General features: G+C 48.1%; 1 protein-coding gene across 8 annotated transcripts in view; it reads right to left on the bottom strand.

Moving 5' to 3' along the window:
- ZNF862 (zinc finger protein 862) overlaps nucleotides 1-19495 on the bottom strand; it is a 31158-nt gene that overhangs the window by 6941 nt on the left and 4722 nt on the right. For all 8 annotated transcript variants that reach the window (XR_001714519.3, XR_008536298.2, XR_001714520.3 and 5 more), the window contains 6 exons: nucleotides 17883-17994; nucleotides 16351-16455; nucleotides 14196-14893; nucleotides 12290-12467; nucleotides 3146-3250; nucleotides 175-2286 (listed from right to left, as the gene is read on the bottom strand). Coding sequence is in view for 5 of the 8 variants with exons in the window: in XM_016945342.3 (XP_016800831.3) it covers nucleotides 175-2286; nucleotides 3146-3250; nucleotides 12290-12467; nucleotides 14196-14893; nucleotides 16351-16455; nucleotides 17883-17994 (3310 nt within the window). In the remaining 3 variants the exon portion in view is untranslated. The remainder of the gene's footprint in view (nucleotides 1-174; nucleotides 2287-3145; nucleotides 3251-12289; nucleotides 12468-14195; nucleotides 14894-16350; nucleotides 16456-17882; nucleotides 17995-19495) is intronic.

Here is a 19495-nt window from a genome sequence, read left to right as displayed (position 1 = left end):
TCTCCCTGGCAGGGGTGCAAGCTCCTGGAGGGTGGATGTCACGCATCGAGTACCCACTGGCCTAGCAAATGGGTGGGTGCATGACAGAAGCTCCACAGGCACCTGCAGTCCTGTCTTATTGGCCTCTGGCTCAGCATGAGGCTGCCTTGGGGGAGCTCTGCCACGTGTACTTACTTGCAGGGGAGCGGGCTGGCACCTGGGCACAGGCGTAGACATGGCTGAAACGCCGGCCTGAGGAGGTCAGGTACCAGTGCTGGATGGCGGGCTGGGGGTCGTACTCCGTGACGGCCACGCCGTTCACAGCTGTCATCATGAGCATGTTGAGCACCTCGTTGGAGAGCTTGGTCCTCTCATCGGTCCTGATCCGGTTCATGGCCTTGAACCCCCGCTCACAGCAAGAGGTGGAGATGGGCACACAGACCACCACGGCCATGAGCTTGCTTAGCAGGGGGAAGCGGCAGTGCTGGGCCAGGGCGTTTTTGCAGAGCATGGAGAACGGGAGGTGCTGGGCAATGGTTTTCAGGCCCAGCCACTCCTCCAGCAGAGCTTCCTCACTGTATCCTGTTGGGAGGGAGCACTCGAAATACCTGGCCAGGTTGAGAATGTCATCATTCCCAAAACTGGCAAGTTCAATCCCACTTGGCCAGGCCATGGTGTCAAACACCTCCATGTTCTTCAGCTGTGGGGGTCGGTCTGCGTCAAACCTCTGCTGGAGGTACTCAATCCCCGTCAGGACCGTCCTCTCCCTATCCGCCTGGAACCGCTGTTCCGCTACCTCCAGTTTGTCCAAGCAGATGCCGTGGAGCCGCCCATCCTTGAAGCTGGCGTTGAATTCTTCCTCTTTGGGCCCTGCCTGGTGACGGAGGCTCTCCAGTGCCACGTAGGCACGGCCCAGCGTGGCGTTCACCTCTGTAATCAGCACGATCTCCTTCTGGCACACCTCGGACAGAGGCCTGTAGATGCTCAGGAAGTCCAACAGGAAGTGGCAGAACTTGACAAAGTGGAAGCCGCGCATGAGCTTCAGCATCCCTTTGGCCCGGTGCCCAGTCTGGCCCCCAGCCTCTGCCACCCTCTGGAGGTGCCTGGCCAGGGCGGGCCAGCTCACGAGCAGCGCGTGCAGCGTGCGCCTCCTGCTGGCCACCCAGCGGACCGCATTCAGATCCTTCAGGCGCATGATCTCCTGCTCCAGAGGCGCCGCACCTTCCTGCAGCTCGTTCAGCCTCTTGTTTGAGGACTGATAAAACTTGAAGACGGTGCGGATGTGCCGGTCACACTTCTTCACCAGATCGATGCTCCCGCAGGCGTCCACCACAGCCAGGTGCAGCCGGTGGGCCACGCAGTGGACAGGCAGCAGCTGCGGGATGACCTCCTGGAACTTTTCCACAAGGCCTCCTCTGCAGCTCAACATGGCTGAGCCATCCGTCCCCAGCCCCACCACCCAGCCAGGCTTCCGGAAGGGGATGTCCAGCTCATCCAGGGCAGAAACGATGGTCTCGAAGTACCCATCTGCTGTCTCACTGTAGAGAGGGGCCAGAGTGATGTAGGACTCTTTCACCTCCATCTGCTTGAAGTAGCGGATGTAAATCCCCACGCAGGCCTGCTCGGAGGCGTCGGTGGAGCTGTCCAGCAGCACGCTCACACAGGGCGAGTTCCGCACGTCCTCCAGGATCTCCCTCTTCAGGGTCTCTGAGATGTACTTGATGAACTGAGTGCACGCCGTGCGATTGCGGTACTTGCCTAATATCACGGTCCCCGTGCTTTGGAGGAGCTGCAGGATCTTCTCAAAATCATTCAGGGGCCTTGAGTGGTATGCGATGGAGTAGGCGGCATTGAAAAAGTGCTCCATGTTGGCCATGAGGTCGCTGGAGATCTCTGGAACGAGGGCAGTGTGAGGGGTGTCTTCCTTGATTTCAACCGTGTTGACACAGAGCCTGTGCGCTTTGCTGACTTCATGGTATTTTAAAGTCTCCACTTTAAAAGGCCCCGTGTAACCTCTGACTAACCGAGATGATTTGTCGTGGAGATTAGGTCTTTCTATGCAGGCTGAGCAGAAGAGTTTGGTCTCTTTGGGGTCAATTACTAACCATGGGAACTGCCCAAACCATGACCTCTGAATGGAACGGGGCCTGTATGTCCTCTTGATTCTCCTAGGTCCATCTCCTTCCTCACAAATGCTGGAACTGCAGCAGGAGGCACGGGCCTCCACGGGAGAGCCTGGAAGCAACGCGGAGTCTGCAGCCGAGGCCTGTGTGTCTGCCTCTCTCACTGCCGCCATCTTCTTGTTCCCTTTGGAGAAAATTAAATCATGCTTGGTTCTGCTACCCAGAACTCTGCCGTCTTCTATCAGCTAAGACACCCCCAAATTTAATAAGTATCCCTTAAGCAAGGCAGAGAAGATGAATGCAATCCTTCTTTCTAGAGATCATTAGTGGCGTCCACTTAAACCCTCACCCATTCTCATCTGTGAAAGTTCATCTGGCTCCCCCACAGTTGTTGCTAATCCTTGTGGGTTCTTTCACCACCGCCCCAACCACCCTATCCACACAGCTACCCTGGGATCATGTGACACCAGATACCAATAAGTTCAATTAACCCCCTTGGCCACAGAGACTGTTGGATAAGCAGGTGGCTTTCACTCTCGTGTGAGGCTCCACAATAGAATAGGTTAAACACCTGCCAAGGCTTTTACAAGCCTCAGAAGGAAGTAGGTACAGAAGTAAGTGTAGCAGCTACAAGCCAAGAAATTACTGATTGAGATACGCAAGACAACGAATTCTCACAAACCAATAGTGCTGTCACCGAGCACTGGAGAAGGAGGGAGAAGGGATGACAGGCTCACAGATCTCTGGGTCCCCTGGCTCCTCGAGACCAGTGTCCCCACGTACTTGCTCCCACCAGCTCTGCCACAGCCTCCATCAGCACTTCTGCTTACAAAAGGACCTGTTTTTTCCCTGTTTCCCAGACTACTCTACACTCTGTTGGCAGGGTTAGTTGCTTTACATGTTGTCTACCCAGGGCCTCCTGCCAGGCTTGGTGCCCAATCGGCCCCCATCGGATGAGCACAGCTGAGCTCATGCTGTTTGACTCATCATAGCCGCCTGGGCCCTGGCACATGTCCTTCAGAATGCTGTAGGTTTACACTCACCTGGAGGACGACCTTTCCCCCACTTTGGCCCATTTGGGTCCTTGATCCAGGGTGCAGCCCTCCGCTCCAGTTTGGAGATCAAGTCTGGCTTGGCAGCAGCAGGTCCTGTTGTAAGGATGAAGAATCATGCTGATGTCACTGCTGTGGCCAAATCGAGTAGCCCCCTCAAGCTAGACCCAGTCCCTGAAGTACACAGAGGTGTCTCTGGGTTCTGTCCTTATAAAGTCTAGTCGGCCAGGGGCAGGCTGAGCGCAAACCCAGAGTGCCAAAGAGGCAGTAAGGGGAGGGGCACCCCTCAGCTAGGATAGGGCTTCCTCAGATCCATGGGCCAGCCATACACACCAGAGGGGGAAGGGTGGAAACAGGAAGAAACATAGGGACTAAGCAGGAGAGAGAGGCAGGGGGAAACAGCAGCCACATGAGAAGTGGAAGGTGCCACCCACAGCTGGCCCACGCATGTGCCCCTCTGCCCCCACAGCTGGCCCACACGTGTGCCCCTCTGCCCCCACAGCTGGCCCACACGTGTGCCCCTCTGCCCCCACAGCTGGCCCACACGTGTGCCCCTCTGCCCCCACAGCTGGCCCACACGTGTGCCCCTCTGCCCCCACAGCTGGCCCATGCATGTGCCCCTCTGCCCCCACAGCTGGCCTCTGTGAAGGTGACCAACTACATGGGTTTTTGAAAGGGGCACTTGGAGGGCCCCCTGAAATACCTACCACCTGCAATGGAGCCTGAAATCTGACTAAAGGAGATGTGTGTCTTTGGATTAAGCACTACCCTTTACTTAAAATAGGAATATTGTTCAGGGGTATGCAAATAAACCATTTCCTCTATTGAAAATAAAATCCATCACTATCTACATCATGCTTTTGTGTGTGTCTATGTGAATGTGTGCATAAACTTTCTGTGGAGAGCCACACAAGCAACTGGGCCTGTGGGTGCTCCTGGGGAGGAACTGAAGGACAAGGGAAAAGGGAGATTGGTTTCCACTACTCATCTTTGGATCGCTTGAATATACTTTATATATAATGATACATATATGTGTGTGTCAATATCTACATATTTACTACTAATAAAAATATAAATAAGTAAATTACTAAAGTGTGTTAAATTGAACATATATCCTTCTTAAAATATCTCTAAAATGAGGGCAAAGGAATAAAAATAACAAAATGAGGTATAGGCCCAAGATAAATTGGATTAGGAATGCAAATCCATTTTTGGAAGGGAAGGAGACAAAAGAAAGAGAAACAAACAGAGCTGAACACCAAATGCCTGCAGAGGGATTAACAAGGAGAAGCAAGCTGGTTGGTACCAGAGAATCCCAGAAAGATTCATAAACTGCAGGCAACAGGTATGGGAGAACGTGGTGGATGGGGAATGGGTGGGAGCAGTGGACTGGCTCAAATCTGACAGCGATCTGATCAATCCCAGGTCCTCTCACCTATTCCGGGAAACCAGGAAACACCACCACCACACCCCAGAGGAGAACAGAGGTTTGGTCTACAGAAAAACTTATCCAGAAAGGCTCCAGACCCCATATACCACGTACACAGAAAGGTGAAGGGGTGGTGCGGTACTGAAAGCAGGGAGATCGAGTCATGTCTATGGACCAAGGGGTGCACTGCTCGACTCCAAGAATGTTGGCTGGGCTTATCATACCCTCCAAACAGGAGAGGGGAAGCGTTTTCTTTGGAAAAATGGAATTGCCCTTCCCTCTCCCCTCAAAAGATCTATGGACACTGACCTTTGTGGGTTCTTCAGTAAGAAGAACTGGTCACCCTACAGTGAAAAGTGAAACCTACTCTTGATGCTTCCCAGCCATGCACAGGTCTGCAGCCATGCACAGGGCTTCCAGTCCGTTTCTAAGGCTTACTCGTACACAGGAATGAACCGAGAGATAATTATTTAAGAAAAGCCTCTAACATGAAAGAGAGAAACCAAAACAAGTAGGAAAAGATTTGGAAAAACTTGAAATACAGCAGGAAGCAAAACAAAACTTCAAAATAATGAGAATTAATATTCCTAGAAAGAAAACTCATGATAGCCATTCATGAAAGAGGAAATAAGAGTGTTTAGCAACTAAAAAACCCAATAGAATAAAAAAAAAATAGCATTGTTAGAAAATAAAATGGAGGAAATGTCCAAGAAAGTAGTAAAAAAAAGATAAAAGCAGAAAATAGGAGAAAAAGACACAAACAGAAAACCAGAGACTCAATCCAGGAAGTCCAATATCAAACTAATAGGAAGGAATTTCTGGAAGAAAGAAAAGAGAAAATAGGAAGAAATCATACAAGAAAATTTTCCCAAACAGGGAAAGACCAGTTTCCACATGGAAGGGAAACACCAGATACCCAAAAAAAAAAGATTAAAAACACACTTTATATAAAACATCAAGGCATATCATGAAAAATTTGAGAAAAATGAAATCAATTTCAAAAGCTTTCAGAGTAGAACAAATATGTCATGTTCAAAGATTCTGGAATAAGAAGGCACTAGACCTCTCAATAGCACCAGTAAAACCTAAAAGGGCAATGCTTTCAAAATGCTGAGGAAAAGTATTTCCAACCTAGAATCCTATATGCCCAAACAAGTTATCACTGAATCATGAGGGAAGAATATGATGTTTTTAGACAGGATGCGTCACAGAAAGAAGGCCTCCCCTGCACCCTTCCTTAGGAAGCCACTGGAGGATGTGCACTAAGATGAAGACGTCAACCACAAAAGAAGAGACAGACTCGGGAAACGGGGGAGAGACAAAGGCACATCTCAGACCACAGGTGTGCCGCCGGCCTAACAGCTGCCTGGGTCAGACAGAGCAGGGGAGGAGAAGGCCCCGGAGCGAAGTCTCCAGAGAAAGAATGAAATGGAGAGATCACAGGATGTCCCGTCACGTGGAAAAGACTCTTCGGAGGAGTTTTATAATTCCACTGGACAGTCTGGGAAGAACTGATGAGGGTAAAGAAAGTGAGAAAAATGAAAAAGAAGAAAAAATTTTCCAATTCGAGGGGGAAGAGTCCGACAATGAAGGCAACACCATCACAATACACCACCTTGTTCAGCAGTAAATCACACATAATCATAACCGGGCAAATAATTTATACCAATGTAACCAACAAAGTGTGATGTACCTGTTCTGAGAGGATGGAGGGAAGAGAAGCGGGGGCCCAGGTGATGTAACAGGGCCGTATCTCCATCTTCCACAGTAGGAATCAATAGAGAATATCTAAAATCAATAAATCAGGAATACAATAAACATAAGCCACAGGATATGAAAGTGTGATTCCGGCTGCCTGCTCCGGCTGAAAGCCCCCAGAGCAGGAGCCAGCTCTTCCGCATTCCAAAGCCAGACACGGACACATGACCTTGAAAGAGAATGGCTGAGGGCCAGGGGCTGTGGCTCCAGCCTGCGCCCATCGAGAGGAGTCACAGAGCTGAGACTGAAGGAGCCAGGAAGTTGGGCACCAGGGATGTTTCTGGAAAGCATTGTCAAGGATATTGTGAGCCTCTCTGACTGTGGGGAGTGGTGGGTGCGCCCTTTCCCTTAACCTGACCTGTATCTCTGGGAGCCGTGAATGGCCACGAGTCCAGCCCTGGATAAGACTAAGGTAGCCATGGGGTGCCTTGGAGGTGGCCATGTCGAGAAAGGCCTACAATCCCAGGTCTGGGAGAGCACAGGGTCTGGAAGTGCTTCTATGGTTCAGATGTGGGCCACATGGGGAATGAGAAGAGGCCTGGCATTGTCTGTGGGGCCTGCCCGTGACGGCTGGCTACCAGTGTGATACTCCCCTGTGAAGGCGCCTATATAGACAGGCTGCCAGGGCAGACATTCACCCATGTCCAGGCAACTGCAAGCGAGAGGGTCTCAGTGCCTGTTGGGGGTAATGCAGAACCCACAAACACCCAAAGAAGACAACCAGCTTTAAAGGACTACAGCTCTAAGTAGCTGGTGTCAGATTACATGTCAAATGAAACCTTTCTTATACCTCTCCCACCCACCAACGCCATTCCCACTGAGGATGAGTCAGAAATTCTGAAACCAGCAGGGGGTGGGAGAAGAGGAGCCCCTTTCTTCCTATGGCATGGGTCCACATTCTACAGCCGCAGCAGGTTGAGGCGGGAAAGGCAAGAATTGAGTGTTAAATGAAGTCCAGATTTTCTACTACTACACAGAGACGGGGCTTTTGTTTCCTAAATTTTCCTTTTGGTAAATCTCTGATATAATTTCAAATTTACAGAAAAGATTGAATAACACAAGGAACTCCAATCATTGACATTCTGCCCCATGTGTTCCAGCATGCTTGTGAGCTCACAGGCACGCTCTCCTGCTGGGTCTATACGTATAGCTACAATATTTTTCTGAACCATTTGAGAGTAAATTGTTTGCATGTCCCTTTATTCCTAAATACTTCATGTGTGTTACCCAACAAAAAAGGACCCTTTCATAGGTAGTAGGTGGGATTCGAACATGGGCTCCAGGGCCCTCACCCTGGCCTAACCTCTACCCCTTGAGGTTAGGGGACTCTGAACAGGATGAGAGGTCACACTGTCATCACGTTACCTTGCACAGCAAAGGGAGATTAGCCAGTGGAGCCGACCTAATTACACAGCTCTTTAAAAGCTGGTGCTGTTCTCAGCTGGCAGCAGCCCAGGAAGTCAGAGCTTCAGGGCACATGACGATTCCAAACACTGCTGCCGGCCTGAGCACGGAGGGGGCCACAGGGAAGCACCTGAGAGCAGCTCCTGGGCTGAAAGTGCTCCCCGCTGACAGGCAGCAGGAGAACCGCAAGGAGCTAGATTCTGGCAACAGCATAAGTGAGCTCAGAGCCTCCACACAGGAGCCTGCCTGGCCGGCCCCTTGGTTTGGGCTAAGACTCTAAGCAGAGAACCTGATCAGGCCCACCTGGACTCCCCACCTGCAGAGTTGTGAGATAATACATGAGTCTGCAGTCCTTTGAAATGGGGCAGCAGAAAGCAAAGTTATAATATAACCAGAGTTATAATGATCAAAACCAGGAAACTCAACACTGATATCATACTATTATCTAATCTAAGTTCATACTAAATTTCTTCACTTGTCCCCAAAATGTCTCTATAGCCCAGCATCTGTCCTAGCATCATGCACTCAAGTTGTCACACCTCTTCAGTCTCCTTTAATTGAGGTAGTTTGCCAGCCTTTCTCTGTCTTTTTTTGATCGGGACACTTTTGAAGAGTTTTGTACCAGGCATTGCACTCACTGAAATTAGAACAGGAAGATTTCATGTTATTTGAGTGTGATAAGAAAAAGTTCCAGGCCCTGCCTAGATTTAACCCAGAGGGTGAGAAAGAAAAGGCCCCCAGAGCTGACATGCTCAGCGGTGAACGGGAGGATGCAACTGTTTTATAAGCGCGTCCTGCTGGAGTCCGTCCCTTCTAAGATAATGTCCACATACGTTATTTAGAAATAATGCGGCAAATTACTGGAAGAAACAGCTACAAGATTCTGGGGAACAGGACTTTGTAAAAGAGAAAGGTGGGACAGGGGACTGTCATCTTTCTTTCTTTTTTTTTTTTTTTTGAGATGGAGTCTGGCTCTGTCGCCCAGGCTGGAGTACAGTGGCACGATCTTGGCTCACTGCAACCTCCACCTCCCAGGTTCAAGCGATTCTCCTGCCTCAGCCTCCCGAGTAGCTGGAACTAAGGGCGCGTGCCACTATGCTCGGCTAATTTTTGTATTTTTAGTAGAGATGGGGTCTCGCCATGTTGGCCAGGCTGGTCTCGAACTCCCGACCTCAGGTGATCCACCTGCCTCAGTCTCCCAAAGTGCTGGGATTACAGGCGTGAGCCACCGCACCCGGCAGAAATATTTTTAAAGAATAATTGAAAACAAACAGGGACCAAATGTTCCCAAATCTGTTTGACTCCATTTATATTCCCTTTGGGTACTGTCCACCTTTGACTGCCGCTGGCGCCACTACCCTGGCCCCAGGAATACCGTACCCTGATGGTACCTCTCTGAAGCTGCAGCCTACATCTTATCAAAACCTCTTCTTTTTGTTCCCTTCCAAACAAATGAAATGGAGGGGAATTTTCAGCATTTTCTATGACTTAGTAATGGAAAAAGAAGGAGGGCACATAACTGTGGCGAGTGCGTGCACACACCCACAAACACCCACATTCCATAACAGTCCATAACAATGGTTTGGCCTACAAAGGACTCCTCATCCTTCCAGGCTAACTTCACCAAGGGCCAGCAGGCCCTATCCCATGAATCCATTCTGCAAAAGCCACTCTAGCCAGGTGCAGTGCGTGTGCCTGTAATCCCAGATACTCCGGAGATGGAGGCAGGAGGATCGCCTGGGCCCAGGAGTTTCAGTCCTGACTAGGCAATATAGAGAGACCCTATCTCAAACAAACAAATAAATAGACGCCACTCTAGCCCCTCACCTTGGTTCTTCTTTCTCTAGCTCCGGCTGCCCCCACTTGGAGGCCATCATCACATGTCCTGCCGTGGAGAAGCTGGGGGACTCGAACTCCCCTGCTCATCTTCTTTAGGGCCCTCCCACTCAGTGTTGTTTTCCATGAGTGACACAACGCCTTCCCCCAGCTCTGTAAGGCCTGGCTGTAGTTACCGACTTCTCCTGTGGACAAGAAACTGCCCGCCTGCAGTGAGTGGCCACTCAGCATACAATGACACCTTTACAAATAAAAGCAAGGGCTACCCACATAGTCCCTATGTTGGCCTGTCTATTTCCATTAATGACAAATATTAGTTTCTTAACAGTGGGATGTAATTGAGATTTCTGGCTGCTTTTTGGGAAGAAGCAACAGACTTCATCAGATATGGCAAGCCAGGTGCAGTGGCTCATGCCGTAATCCAACACTTTGGGGGCTAAGTCAGCAGGATCACTTGAGTCCAGCAGTTTGAGACCAGCCTGGGCAGCAAAGTGAGACTCCATCTCTACAAAAAAATTTAAACATTAGCCAGGTGTTGTGGCATGCGCCTGTAGTCCCAGCTACTTGGGAGGCTAAGGCAGGAGGATTGCTTGAGCCCAGGAGTTCAAGGTTACAGTGAGCTATGATGGCACCACTGCACTCCAGCCTGGGTGACAGAGTGACAGCCTGTCTTTCTCTCTCTCTCACACACACACACACACACAAACAAAACTGAGTTCACCCCAAGAAGTTGTTTTGTGTATTAAAAGATAATGCAAAATAATATTTGGTTTTCAACTCTTAGAGCATTTGTTATGGAGGGTAAAGTGTGGGAAATAAAAAAAAAACAAGCCAAAGTAAAAATAATAATAACAATTAAAGAATCTCCACTATGTTTTAACACTACTTTATATCCCAATTTAATACTATTATATACCACTTTTAAACATACAAATAGCTTATGCCAGGCCCTGCCCATAGTCCCCAGGCTCCTTAAGATGCTTCTATATCTCAAACATGAAGAACTGTTTAAATTCGAGGATAGTTAAAGGATAACCAGAGATCCAATTAAAGTAACTGAAAGGAATCACACACATGCAACTCCGTTTCTAGACTCCCATACCTGTCTCAATTTCACGGACAACCGGAGAGGCCAGGCCCACCCCCTAGAAAGCCTTTCTGATTCCTGCCTCTGACCCTCAAGGAAAATGAGTTCCCTTCCCTCTGATTACATTTTTTGTTCATCCAAATAAAACTTAAAGACCTTAGTTAGCTGAGATTTCCCTACTGCCTAATTTACGTAAATGAAAAAGAAACTGATAAAATGTTTAGATCATGCTCTGTCAAAACACAAAACGTGAGGAAACAGGCACAGGCTAAACAATCCTGGCCAGCCCTCCCTGCACTGCTGCAGAAGCTGCCCTGGGCCGGCAACACCATCGCCTGGTACCTTCACAATCGCCTGGGGGCTTCACAGTGAAACTGAGTCGCTAGTGCCGATTACGTTAAAGGAAAACCCAACTTTTTGCAGAGAGTATGCATTTTTAAGACAGGTGTGAATTTCGCCCTCACTCTCACTGCTCTTCAGCACAGCACGGGCAGTGATACTCTGAAGGGATACACCTAACCTAGGGCATGACAACGAAACCTCTGTCACCACAAAATAAATAATTTAAGTCACTTCTGAATGTTTGGGGAGCCATTTAAAAATTATGAACAATGACAAAAACATGTTGGCCAGGTGTGCTGGCTCATACCTGTAATCCTAGCACTTTGAGAGGCCAAGGCAGGTGGATCACCTGAGGTCAGGAGTTCGAGACCAGCCTGGCCAACATGGTGAAACCCCGTCTCTACTCAAAAAACAAAAATTAGCCTGGGAGGCAGAGGTTGCAGTGAACCAAGATCGTGCCACTGCACTCCAGCTTGGGCGACAGAGTGAGACTCTGTCTCCAACAAAAAAAGTTGTCTTTCCATCTTGATGCTTCGTAAGAACCTTGCTAATCTGCCAGAAAGAGGCAAAGAGAAGATAAAACAGCAGATGCAGGAGAGGAGAGCACCATCCTGAGCAGCAAGAAGCACTGCCCTCTTCCTAATCTGCCAAGGTCCAAACCCCATGACTCCCGTGCTGAAGGCTGCCAACCCTTGCCGGCGCCTGGCCAGGATGCAGGAGCCTTAGCCCTGGGCTGCACAGATAGGGGTGGCTCTGCCAGGCCGTCCCCTCCATCATGGCTCAATGCCCTTCCTCCTTCTGATCCACCTGGTTTTGAACTCAATTAAAACATTTCCTACTCTATAAAGGCTTCCTGATTCCTCCCACCAATGCCCAGGAAATCAAATCCCTCTTCTTCAGTAGCCCCGGGTACTCTTCTGGAAGCTCTTTTATGGGAGACTGTATTATTTTATAGTTTCTTATTAAAATGTCTGTCTCTCCCACAAACGTGCTAGGCCCTTGAAAGCAGAGACCATGGATCAGCTGTGTTCATCTGGCACATAGTAGGTACTCCAAAATGTCTGGTGGGGGACGAATGGATGAACAGGTGGGTGGATGAGAAGGTGATAAAGCACAGTTACCCCAAGCAGGGGAGTTATGAGGTGCAAAAGACAGAATCGGTCTCTGCCTACACACAGGGAGGGGGCAGGAATGGGAAGATAACCACAAGCCACAGCTCCCCTTGTGGGCTTCCCAAGTCAAATGAGGGTGGTGAATAAGAGGCTCGGTGCGTCTTTACCCAAGGATGCCAACAGCTCGTAGTTCATCCGCATCACGTCTCTGTACAGCTCCTTCTGCCGCTTGTCTAGCATGCCCCACTCCTCCCGGGTGAAATACACTGCCACATCCTCGAACACCACTGGCAGCTCCTCAAACACCACAGGAACCTCCTCCGACAGCCCCTCTGCAGAAGGGTCCTGGAACAAAGAGCAGCGGCCACTCAGCACCGCCTGCCGAGCCAGACTCCCACGTGACACTTCTGGGGCCTTTGGAAGCCCTATTTCTCCTGGGAAGCTCACCAAGAGGCCCAGATGCACTCAGAGGAATTAATTTATCCACTGAAAGTCAAAGAATCAAATTCAGGAGGCCCGAATTAGTAGGTAAAAGCCAAGTGAGACTCGGTCAGATCCTAGGATCTCCTGGGCGGAAATGAAAGCATGTGGAAAGAACAGGCAGCTGGGCAGAGCCTCTCACTGCATGCTGTCCTCAGAGTCCTGAGAGCTGCCTCCTGGTCACCTACAACTAAAAGGTGACTGTGTGCCTCTAGGAGCACCTAAGATTTCCCAATGGGATGGGAACAAAGAGGTGGTCAAAAAAGCTAAAGATGCTTATGACCAGTGACTGGTTTACACACGCCTCACTGCTGAATTCAGATGATAAAAGGTTACATCGGTTCATTAGCTTCTAATACTAAAAAATATCAGGAACAGGAAAAGAAATGAGCTATGCTGTTTTTCTGGATTTTGGAAAAATGAGAGTTTATGAAGTTGAACTGGATTCCTTATGATGTCAGCTCTAGGAGGAACCTCCGAGCTATTCTCACCAGACTCCTGGAGGGGAGTTAAAAATGATTTGTTGTAAAATTCTACTTCTATGCAATAGGTGAGAAATGGGGAAGCTTCCAATGAACGTAGTTTCCTTACAGGACAACTTTCCAAAGCATTCGGTAACTACAAAGGAAACCTAAGGTGGGCGCTAGAGTACTTTAGTGCCCAGCAGTGCTGCGGGGAGTGGAAGGAAAGCATGGGCTGGCAGCTCAGGACTCTGGGCAGATTCTGGCACTGACTACAAGAGCTCTAGGACCCTGGACATGTCACTTCCTCCAAAGTCTGTGTTCTTCCAACAAGATGAGTTTAATAGCACCTGCTCTACCGGCCTCACAGCAACATCAGAAACATTACATCAAACAACATGTGTGAAAAAACTGCAATGTTTACAAGTGCAACATGACTCCAAACTTAAAATTTAAAAAATACTAGCCAGGAGTGGTAGATCATACCTGTAATCCTAGCATTTTGGGAGGATGAGGTGGGAGGACTGGTTGAGTCCAGGAGTTCAAGACCAGCCTGGGCAATATAGTGAGATTCCCAGCTCTACGAAAAATAAAAAATTATCCAGGTGTGGGGGCACACACCTGTGGTCCCAGCTACTTGGGAGGCTGAGTGGGAAGGACTGCTTGAGCCTTGGAGGTAAAGGCTGCAGCGAGCTATGATCACACCACAGTCCAGCCTGGGTGACAGAGCGATACCCTGTCTCTTAAACAAAACAAATTTAAATATTGACTATTTAAGAGCTCTGTGATTTTGTGGTTGTAGGCTATTTCTTGAGATCTGTGTTTATTTTGGATTCTGAATAAAGATGACTGTTTCCTTTATACCAGAAGTAGAAATGTTCTATCTCACTAATTACGTTATTTGCAAAAAGGAGATGATAATAGGGTTGTTGTCCAAATTAAATGAGATAATACATGGAACGCGTCTAAAACAATGCCTAGTCCATGATAAGCATGTTGGTATATGCCAACATTATGATGTTAGCAGTGGGTTATCACTAGTATTCTTTTTTCCATCATCAGCATGGATATACATCGTTCTCAGTATAGAATCCTTCTCTGTAAGATACAGCAATCATTATAAACGTATTACCTGAATGCAGGATTCTACTGCATCATTATATAAAATATTAATGTCTGAGGAGCTGTGGATGCCATCAGTGATTTCTTTTTGCCTCAAATCTGAAATGCAGTCTAGATACATTGCAGGAATTGCTCCATCCCCCCCAGGGTCCTCTAGTTCAGCTCTTGAACTTGGCAGGAGCTCAGCCATGCTATCAAATCCTCCCAGAGGCCCTGGGGGGTAGAATATGGGGCAATCTGCAGTGAAGAGCGGCTCCGGGCTGGCCAGAACATCTCCAGGTGGGTCTCTGATGCTCCGGAACCGGGCTGCCCAGATGGGGTCCCTCGCTGCCAAGGCATTGACACAGAACATGTGGGCCTTGCTCTTCGCGTGGTATTTGAGAGTCTCCACCTTGAATGGTCCTGTATAACCTTCTATTAGTCTTGACCGTTTGTCCCTGATGGAGGGGTATTCTCGGCAAGCAGAGCAGAACAGAGCCGTCTGCTCCTCATTCATGATCAGCCACGGAAACTGCACAAACCACGACTTCTGGATGGACCGGGGCTTCAGAAGTTTCCTGTTTCTTCCTGCCCAGTCTCCCTCGATGTGTCCACTGCCTGTACTGAGGTGGGAAAGGTAAGCTTTCTTCTGAGGCGGGAGGGACTGTCCACTCTCCCTGGTGGGACCTTGCACCTCCATTTCTCCCATGTAGCCCATCTGTTTTTTTCCTTTAGAGAAGAGACAGAAGGGATTGGCTTTAAAATCCTATAGTTAGAGCCACTGCAACTCACAGGGGCTCTGAGGTACACCAAATATGAAAGACGGAAAGCACACACACACACACACACACACCTGAATTTTCTTCTAGTCCTGGCCAAGTCTGCAGGCCCTTCCCTCACCTATCCAGAATAAAGCCAAAGGGATGGACTTTACGGAACCCTCCCCCTCCTTTTTGTTTTTTGAATTTAAAGGACAGATACAACCGGCCAAAAGGAAATCTTTGCAATCTGATCTATGAAACGTACAATCTTCAGGAGTCAAAATTTATTTATGGATAAGAACACTGACATAATAGAATATAGGATTTAAAAAAGATCACTAAAGCCACACACCGCAACTCCAGGGGAAGAAAGCTACCTATCTCCTGGGCAGGCAGTTTTGGTCCCCAGGTAGTTTTCCTTAAGCTGTAATCTATCTTCGAATACTTCTACCTCAAAGTACTGGATGCTGACCCAGCTCTCAAGAGAAACTCAAGTCTAATTCCTCTCTTATAACATAAACCTTCTGACAGATGAGGACTCTCATGGCCTCACATCTTTCTTCTTCAAGCTGAACTAGAAGTTTCTTTATTCACTTAGATGAAATGCAACTCAAAAGACTCTAACTCCTGTGGAACCACTTCTTATGTACCAACATAAGTTCCAATGCCCAGTGGCTGAGGACGCAACATTTTTGTGCCAGGCCAACAGACTGGTCTACAAAACTGTAAGGGCATGAAGCTGTTAATAAGAGTCAGAAGGCTCAAAATAAGAGCCAAGCAAGGGGAAATGAAACAAATTTGTCTCTACGATACTTTCCAGAGTCACAAAGCTGTCTAGAGCTCCTTGTGGTCTGAGAGAAATCACAAGGGAAAACAAACTTCTGTGATTTGATTCATACAGGATCTTGTTCCCCACCTCCCTCTTCTCCCACAGTAGGGGCTGGGTTAACGCAGTTATTTTACATAATGCCAAGATGTCATCTGGCCTGGCTAAGCCAACCCCTGAACAGGAGGGTCTTATCGAAAGAGGAAAGAAAAGATAAATCCCTAGAACTTAGCAGACAGCTGTTCATTCATTCATTCATTCAGTGATTATCTACTGTGCAACAGCTGGGTGCCAGGTATTGTTCTAAGCACTAGAAATATGGTTGTAAATAAGACAAAGTCATGCCTTCATGGAACTTATAATAATTATAAATAAACATATTCTCCTGGGTAGAAATAAGACAATGGGAGATGAGAGGTTGGAGAAGGACATTAGGGGCAGTGTGTATATTTAGGTATTAATCAGATGGCACCTGGGAGGAGAACAGCAGTGTCAGCTGGTGGAGAACAGGAAGGGCAGAGGATGAGCCTGGAGTCCTGGGGCTGCCCCTGCTCCCTCTCCAGCCAAGCATCTGCCCCTGAGTGCAGCTCCACACTCACCTGGGTGATGCTCCAGAAGGCTCCTCTGGCCCTGGACGCTGCCAAGCCATGGCTCTGGCCCTCGTCCGAACTTACAGAACAGCTCAGGATTGGCAACAGTTGGTCCTGAGTTTAAAAAAAAAAAAAGAGAGAGAGAGAGAAAAGCACTATGAAGAGAAGACCTGGCTCCGGGTCACAACACGAAGGAGGTATCTGTCTGCGACATCTCTCGGCATGGTGAGATAAGGGGCCAAGGAGGAAAGTAGGAGTCTTGGTGGTTCAGCACAGTGGTTCGGTGGTTTAGAAACTCTTATCTGTGAGGCCCCTAATAGAATAGGAGACTAGGAGAAAGGAATGAGGGCACAAGGAGGCTAAACAGGTATACAAACTATGGGTCAGAAACCCAAATACTGAGAGGGGCCAGCCTGGTAATATAACAGAAGAAACCAGGCCAAGTGCAGGGGCTGTGGCAACCTGCAAGACGTAAGGGAACGGCAGCTACTCAGCTGCAGAAGGGCTGCCACTCAGGATGCAGGCTCAGCCCTGCCACACCATCCCGTTTGTCAAGAGATGCCAGAAATCCATATTCTTATGTGAAAACTCCTAATAACTAAATATTGGCAATTTACTTAATATTTTTAAGAAGCCAAACAAAAGAAATGAAAGCCAAAAAACAAAGCAAAACAAAACTCCAAGCAGTGAGCCATATCTGGCCCATGAGCTGCTATTTTGCAACTTCTGGTTTGGAAGAATCAGTGGTTTTCAAACTCTTTTAGCCGGCACAGGAAGACTCACCCCAGCTGCAATCCTTCCACCATAAAATGCTGATTGTTGCTTCTACCATGCCTTATACAGGGGCCAAGATGAAATAAGAAAAGACAGGCATGGTAGACAGTCATCAACTTGCAATCAGCAAACAGTGCATATGTGTACACACATATTGAAATACAACCAACCACCTCTGTCCTTGGCACAGAAAGTCTACCCAAAGAATCAAAGGAAAGAGCATTCAAAAAATAGATGAGATGAAAATACCTACACTTGTGCAAACTCTTAAACTGTTTTATCTCACTCATCTCTACAACAACCCTAAGACGATGGAAATTCAGGCTTAAAAAGGCCAAGGGCATTCAAGTATCCAGTGGAGAGCTGGGATTGAGACCAGATTTCCACATCACAAATGTGATGCTCTTGCCACCACTGCTTCCTACCTCCAGTGTCCTACGGGCTCCACAGATCCACAGGCCTAGTTTCCGAGTTTCCCTCCCGGCCCCTTGGGGGATTCTGAGGCACCAGGAGACAGACCCAGGAGTCTAGCCCAGGCCTGCCAGATTGCCCCACTTCTCTTGACCATTTTAAGGGGAGAAGAGAAAGGGTGATGTGTGAATTTGCATGCAATTAAGGTAGATACGGGATCGAGCAGACAGGTGGAGTAAAGATGCCTAGACAAATGCTTGGATTCCAGAAAACTCTCTCCAGTGTTCCTGATGCAGATGAGGTTGGGAATGCCGATCTAAATTGACAGTGGCAGGGATGTGGATGGGCACCCATACCCAGTGGTGCCACCAGCTTGTTGGAACCACAGAGCTCCTTCTGTTGCTGGCTCAGCAGCACCCATTCCTCCTGGAGTAAGTACACAGTGATGTCATCAAACGTCACAGGAGCCTGAAAGGAAAATGACAGCTGCTAAGTACCACTCTCTTCCTTAGATTTATCTTCCAAAAGTGTTCCTGACCACCTGAGGGCACCCTACACGGGGAGGGGTGTTGTCAATTTACATGCATGGCCCACATCCCATCTCTCCCCACCTGGGTACAGATCACAGTGAGAACAAGACTTGTTTCTTCTGGGAAGTGCCACGCACTGAAATGAAACTGAGCCATGAAGGAGGCTGGCTCAGGAGCTTCTCCGTCCCCTCCCTGTGTGCTCTTCACCTGCCTCCCACACGCCCGTTCCTTCTCAGCCAGGGGCTGGGCAACAACTTAGGGCACATTCTTTCATGGAACCTTAAACATGGTAAACCTTCGCTTAGGAAGACGTGTCTAATTTCTAGAAATAGCTGAAAGTCATTTAGAACTATGTCTGTGAATGAAGTTGATGATGAAAACAGGCAATGCTTTGGGGCTGAGATCTACATCCCGTGTGGCTTGTAAAGGGGCTCTGAGGGGTAGGGGGTTCAGAAAGTGTTTGGAGGAGTTCCAGATTAAGATGGCAGATTAAACAAGCCCATTTAATTTTGTTTATTCCCCGTGAATTTAAAAGACCCCCTCCCCAAAACAAAACCCCCACTATAACAGGGGGCGCAACAAGGAGATGACAGCAATACGCTCTTGAAAACCAAGAAGCAGATGAAAAAGCAGTCACTTCAGCAGATCCAGGAAAATCAAACCCTCAACCGGCAGCGGGCAAAGCGGAGAACCACCCAAGGTACACTCTGCATCCTTAAAGGCTTGGCATCTTCCAGCACCGGAAACCTCCAGCATGGGAGGGCGGGCAGGCAGCCCAATGGAACAAGAACTAGGGGAGGGCTGTGCCCCAACAAATGCCTCCCCAGGTTCCTTTACATGAGGCTCCAGCTGATAAGCCCGTCCTCCCTCGCACAAGCACAGAGCTATTACATTTTCGGTCTTCCACCACTAAATGTCAGCAGACTGGACTACCAGACACTTGGGGAAAGGATCTAACAGGGACTATAGAGACCAAAATAGATGGGAGGTGTTGGGGTTGGGGGGGCAGGTTGCTAAGAAAATGGAGGGAAGGCATGGAGAAAAAAACTTTAAAAAAACTATCATCAAGCTACACCATCAAAGAGGTTTAAGGTACCGCAGCCAGGCAACAAAGTGTTATAAAAGAAATCAACAGAAAAAGAAGTAGAAATGTTTATCATTATAAGTTTTGTGCCATGAAAACATTACCTAGTTAAAGAAATTTTAAAAAGAAATAAATCAAATTATCAACAAAAAACAAATTTCTCACTCCAAAGAAAAATAACATTGGGAAATAACAGCATGCCATTTAAAATAGGTGGAATATCGATTTTAACCTCAACAGTAGACATTTCTTGAGGAAAATGATATCAATCATTCTTACCGGTCACTATTATAATAGATTTTTCTCATGTTGACTGCAGAAAATTTGGACAATAGAAATAAGCAGAAAAAAATGT

This window comes from Pan troglodytes, chromosome 6, assembly GCF_028858775.2.
Source record: "Pan troglodytes isolate AG18354 chromosome 6, NHGRI_mPanTro3-v2.0_pri, whole genome shotgun sequence".
NCBI classification, from domain to species: domain Eukaryota; kingdom Metazoa; phylum Chordata; class Mammalia; order Primates; family Hominidae; genus Pan; species Pan troglodytes.
This window is presented reverse-complemented; position numbering and strand designations above follow the sequence as displayed.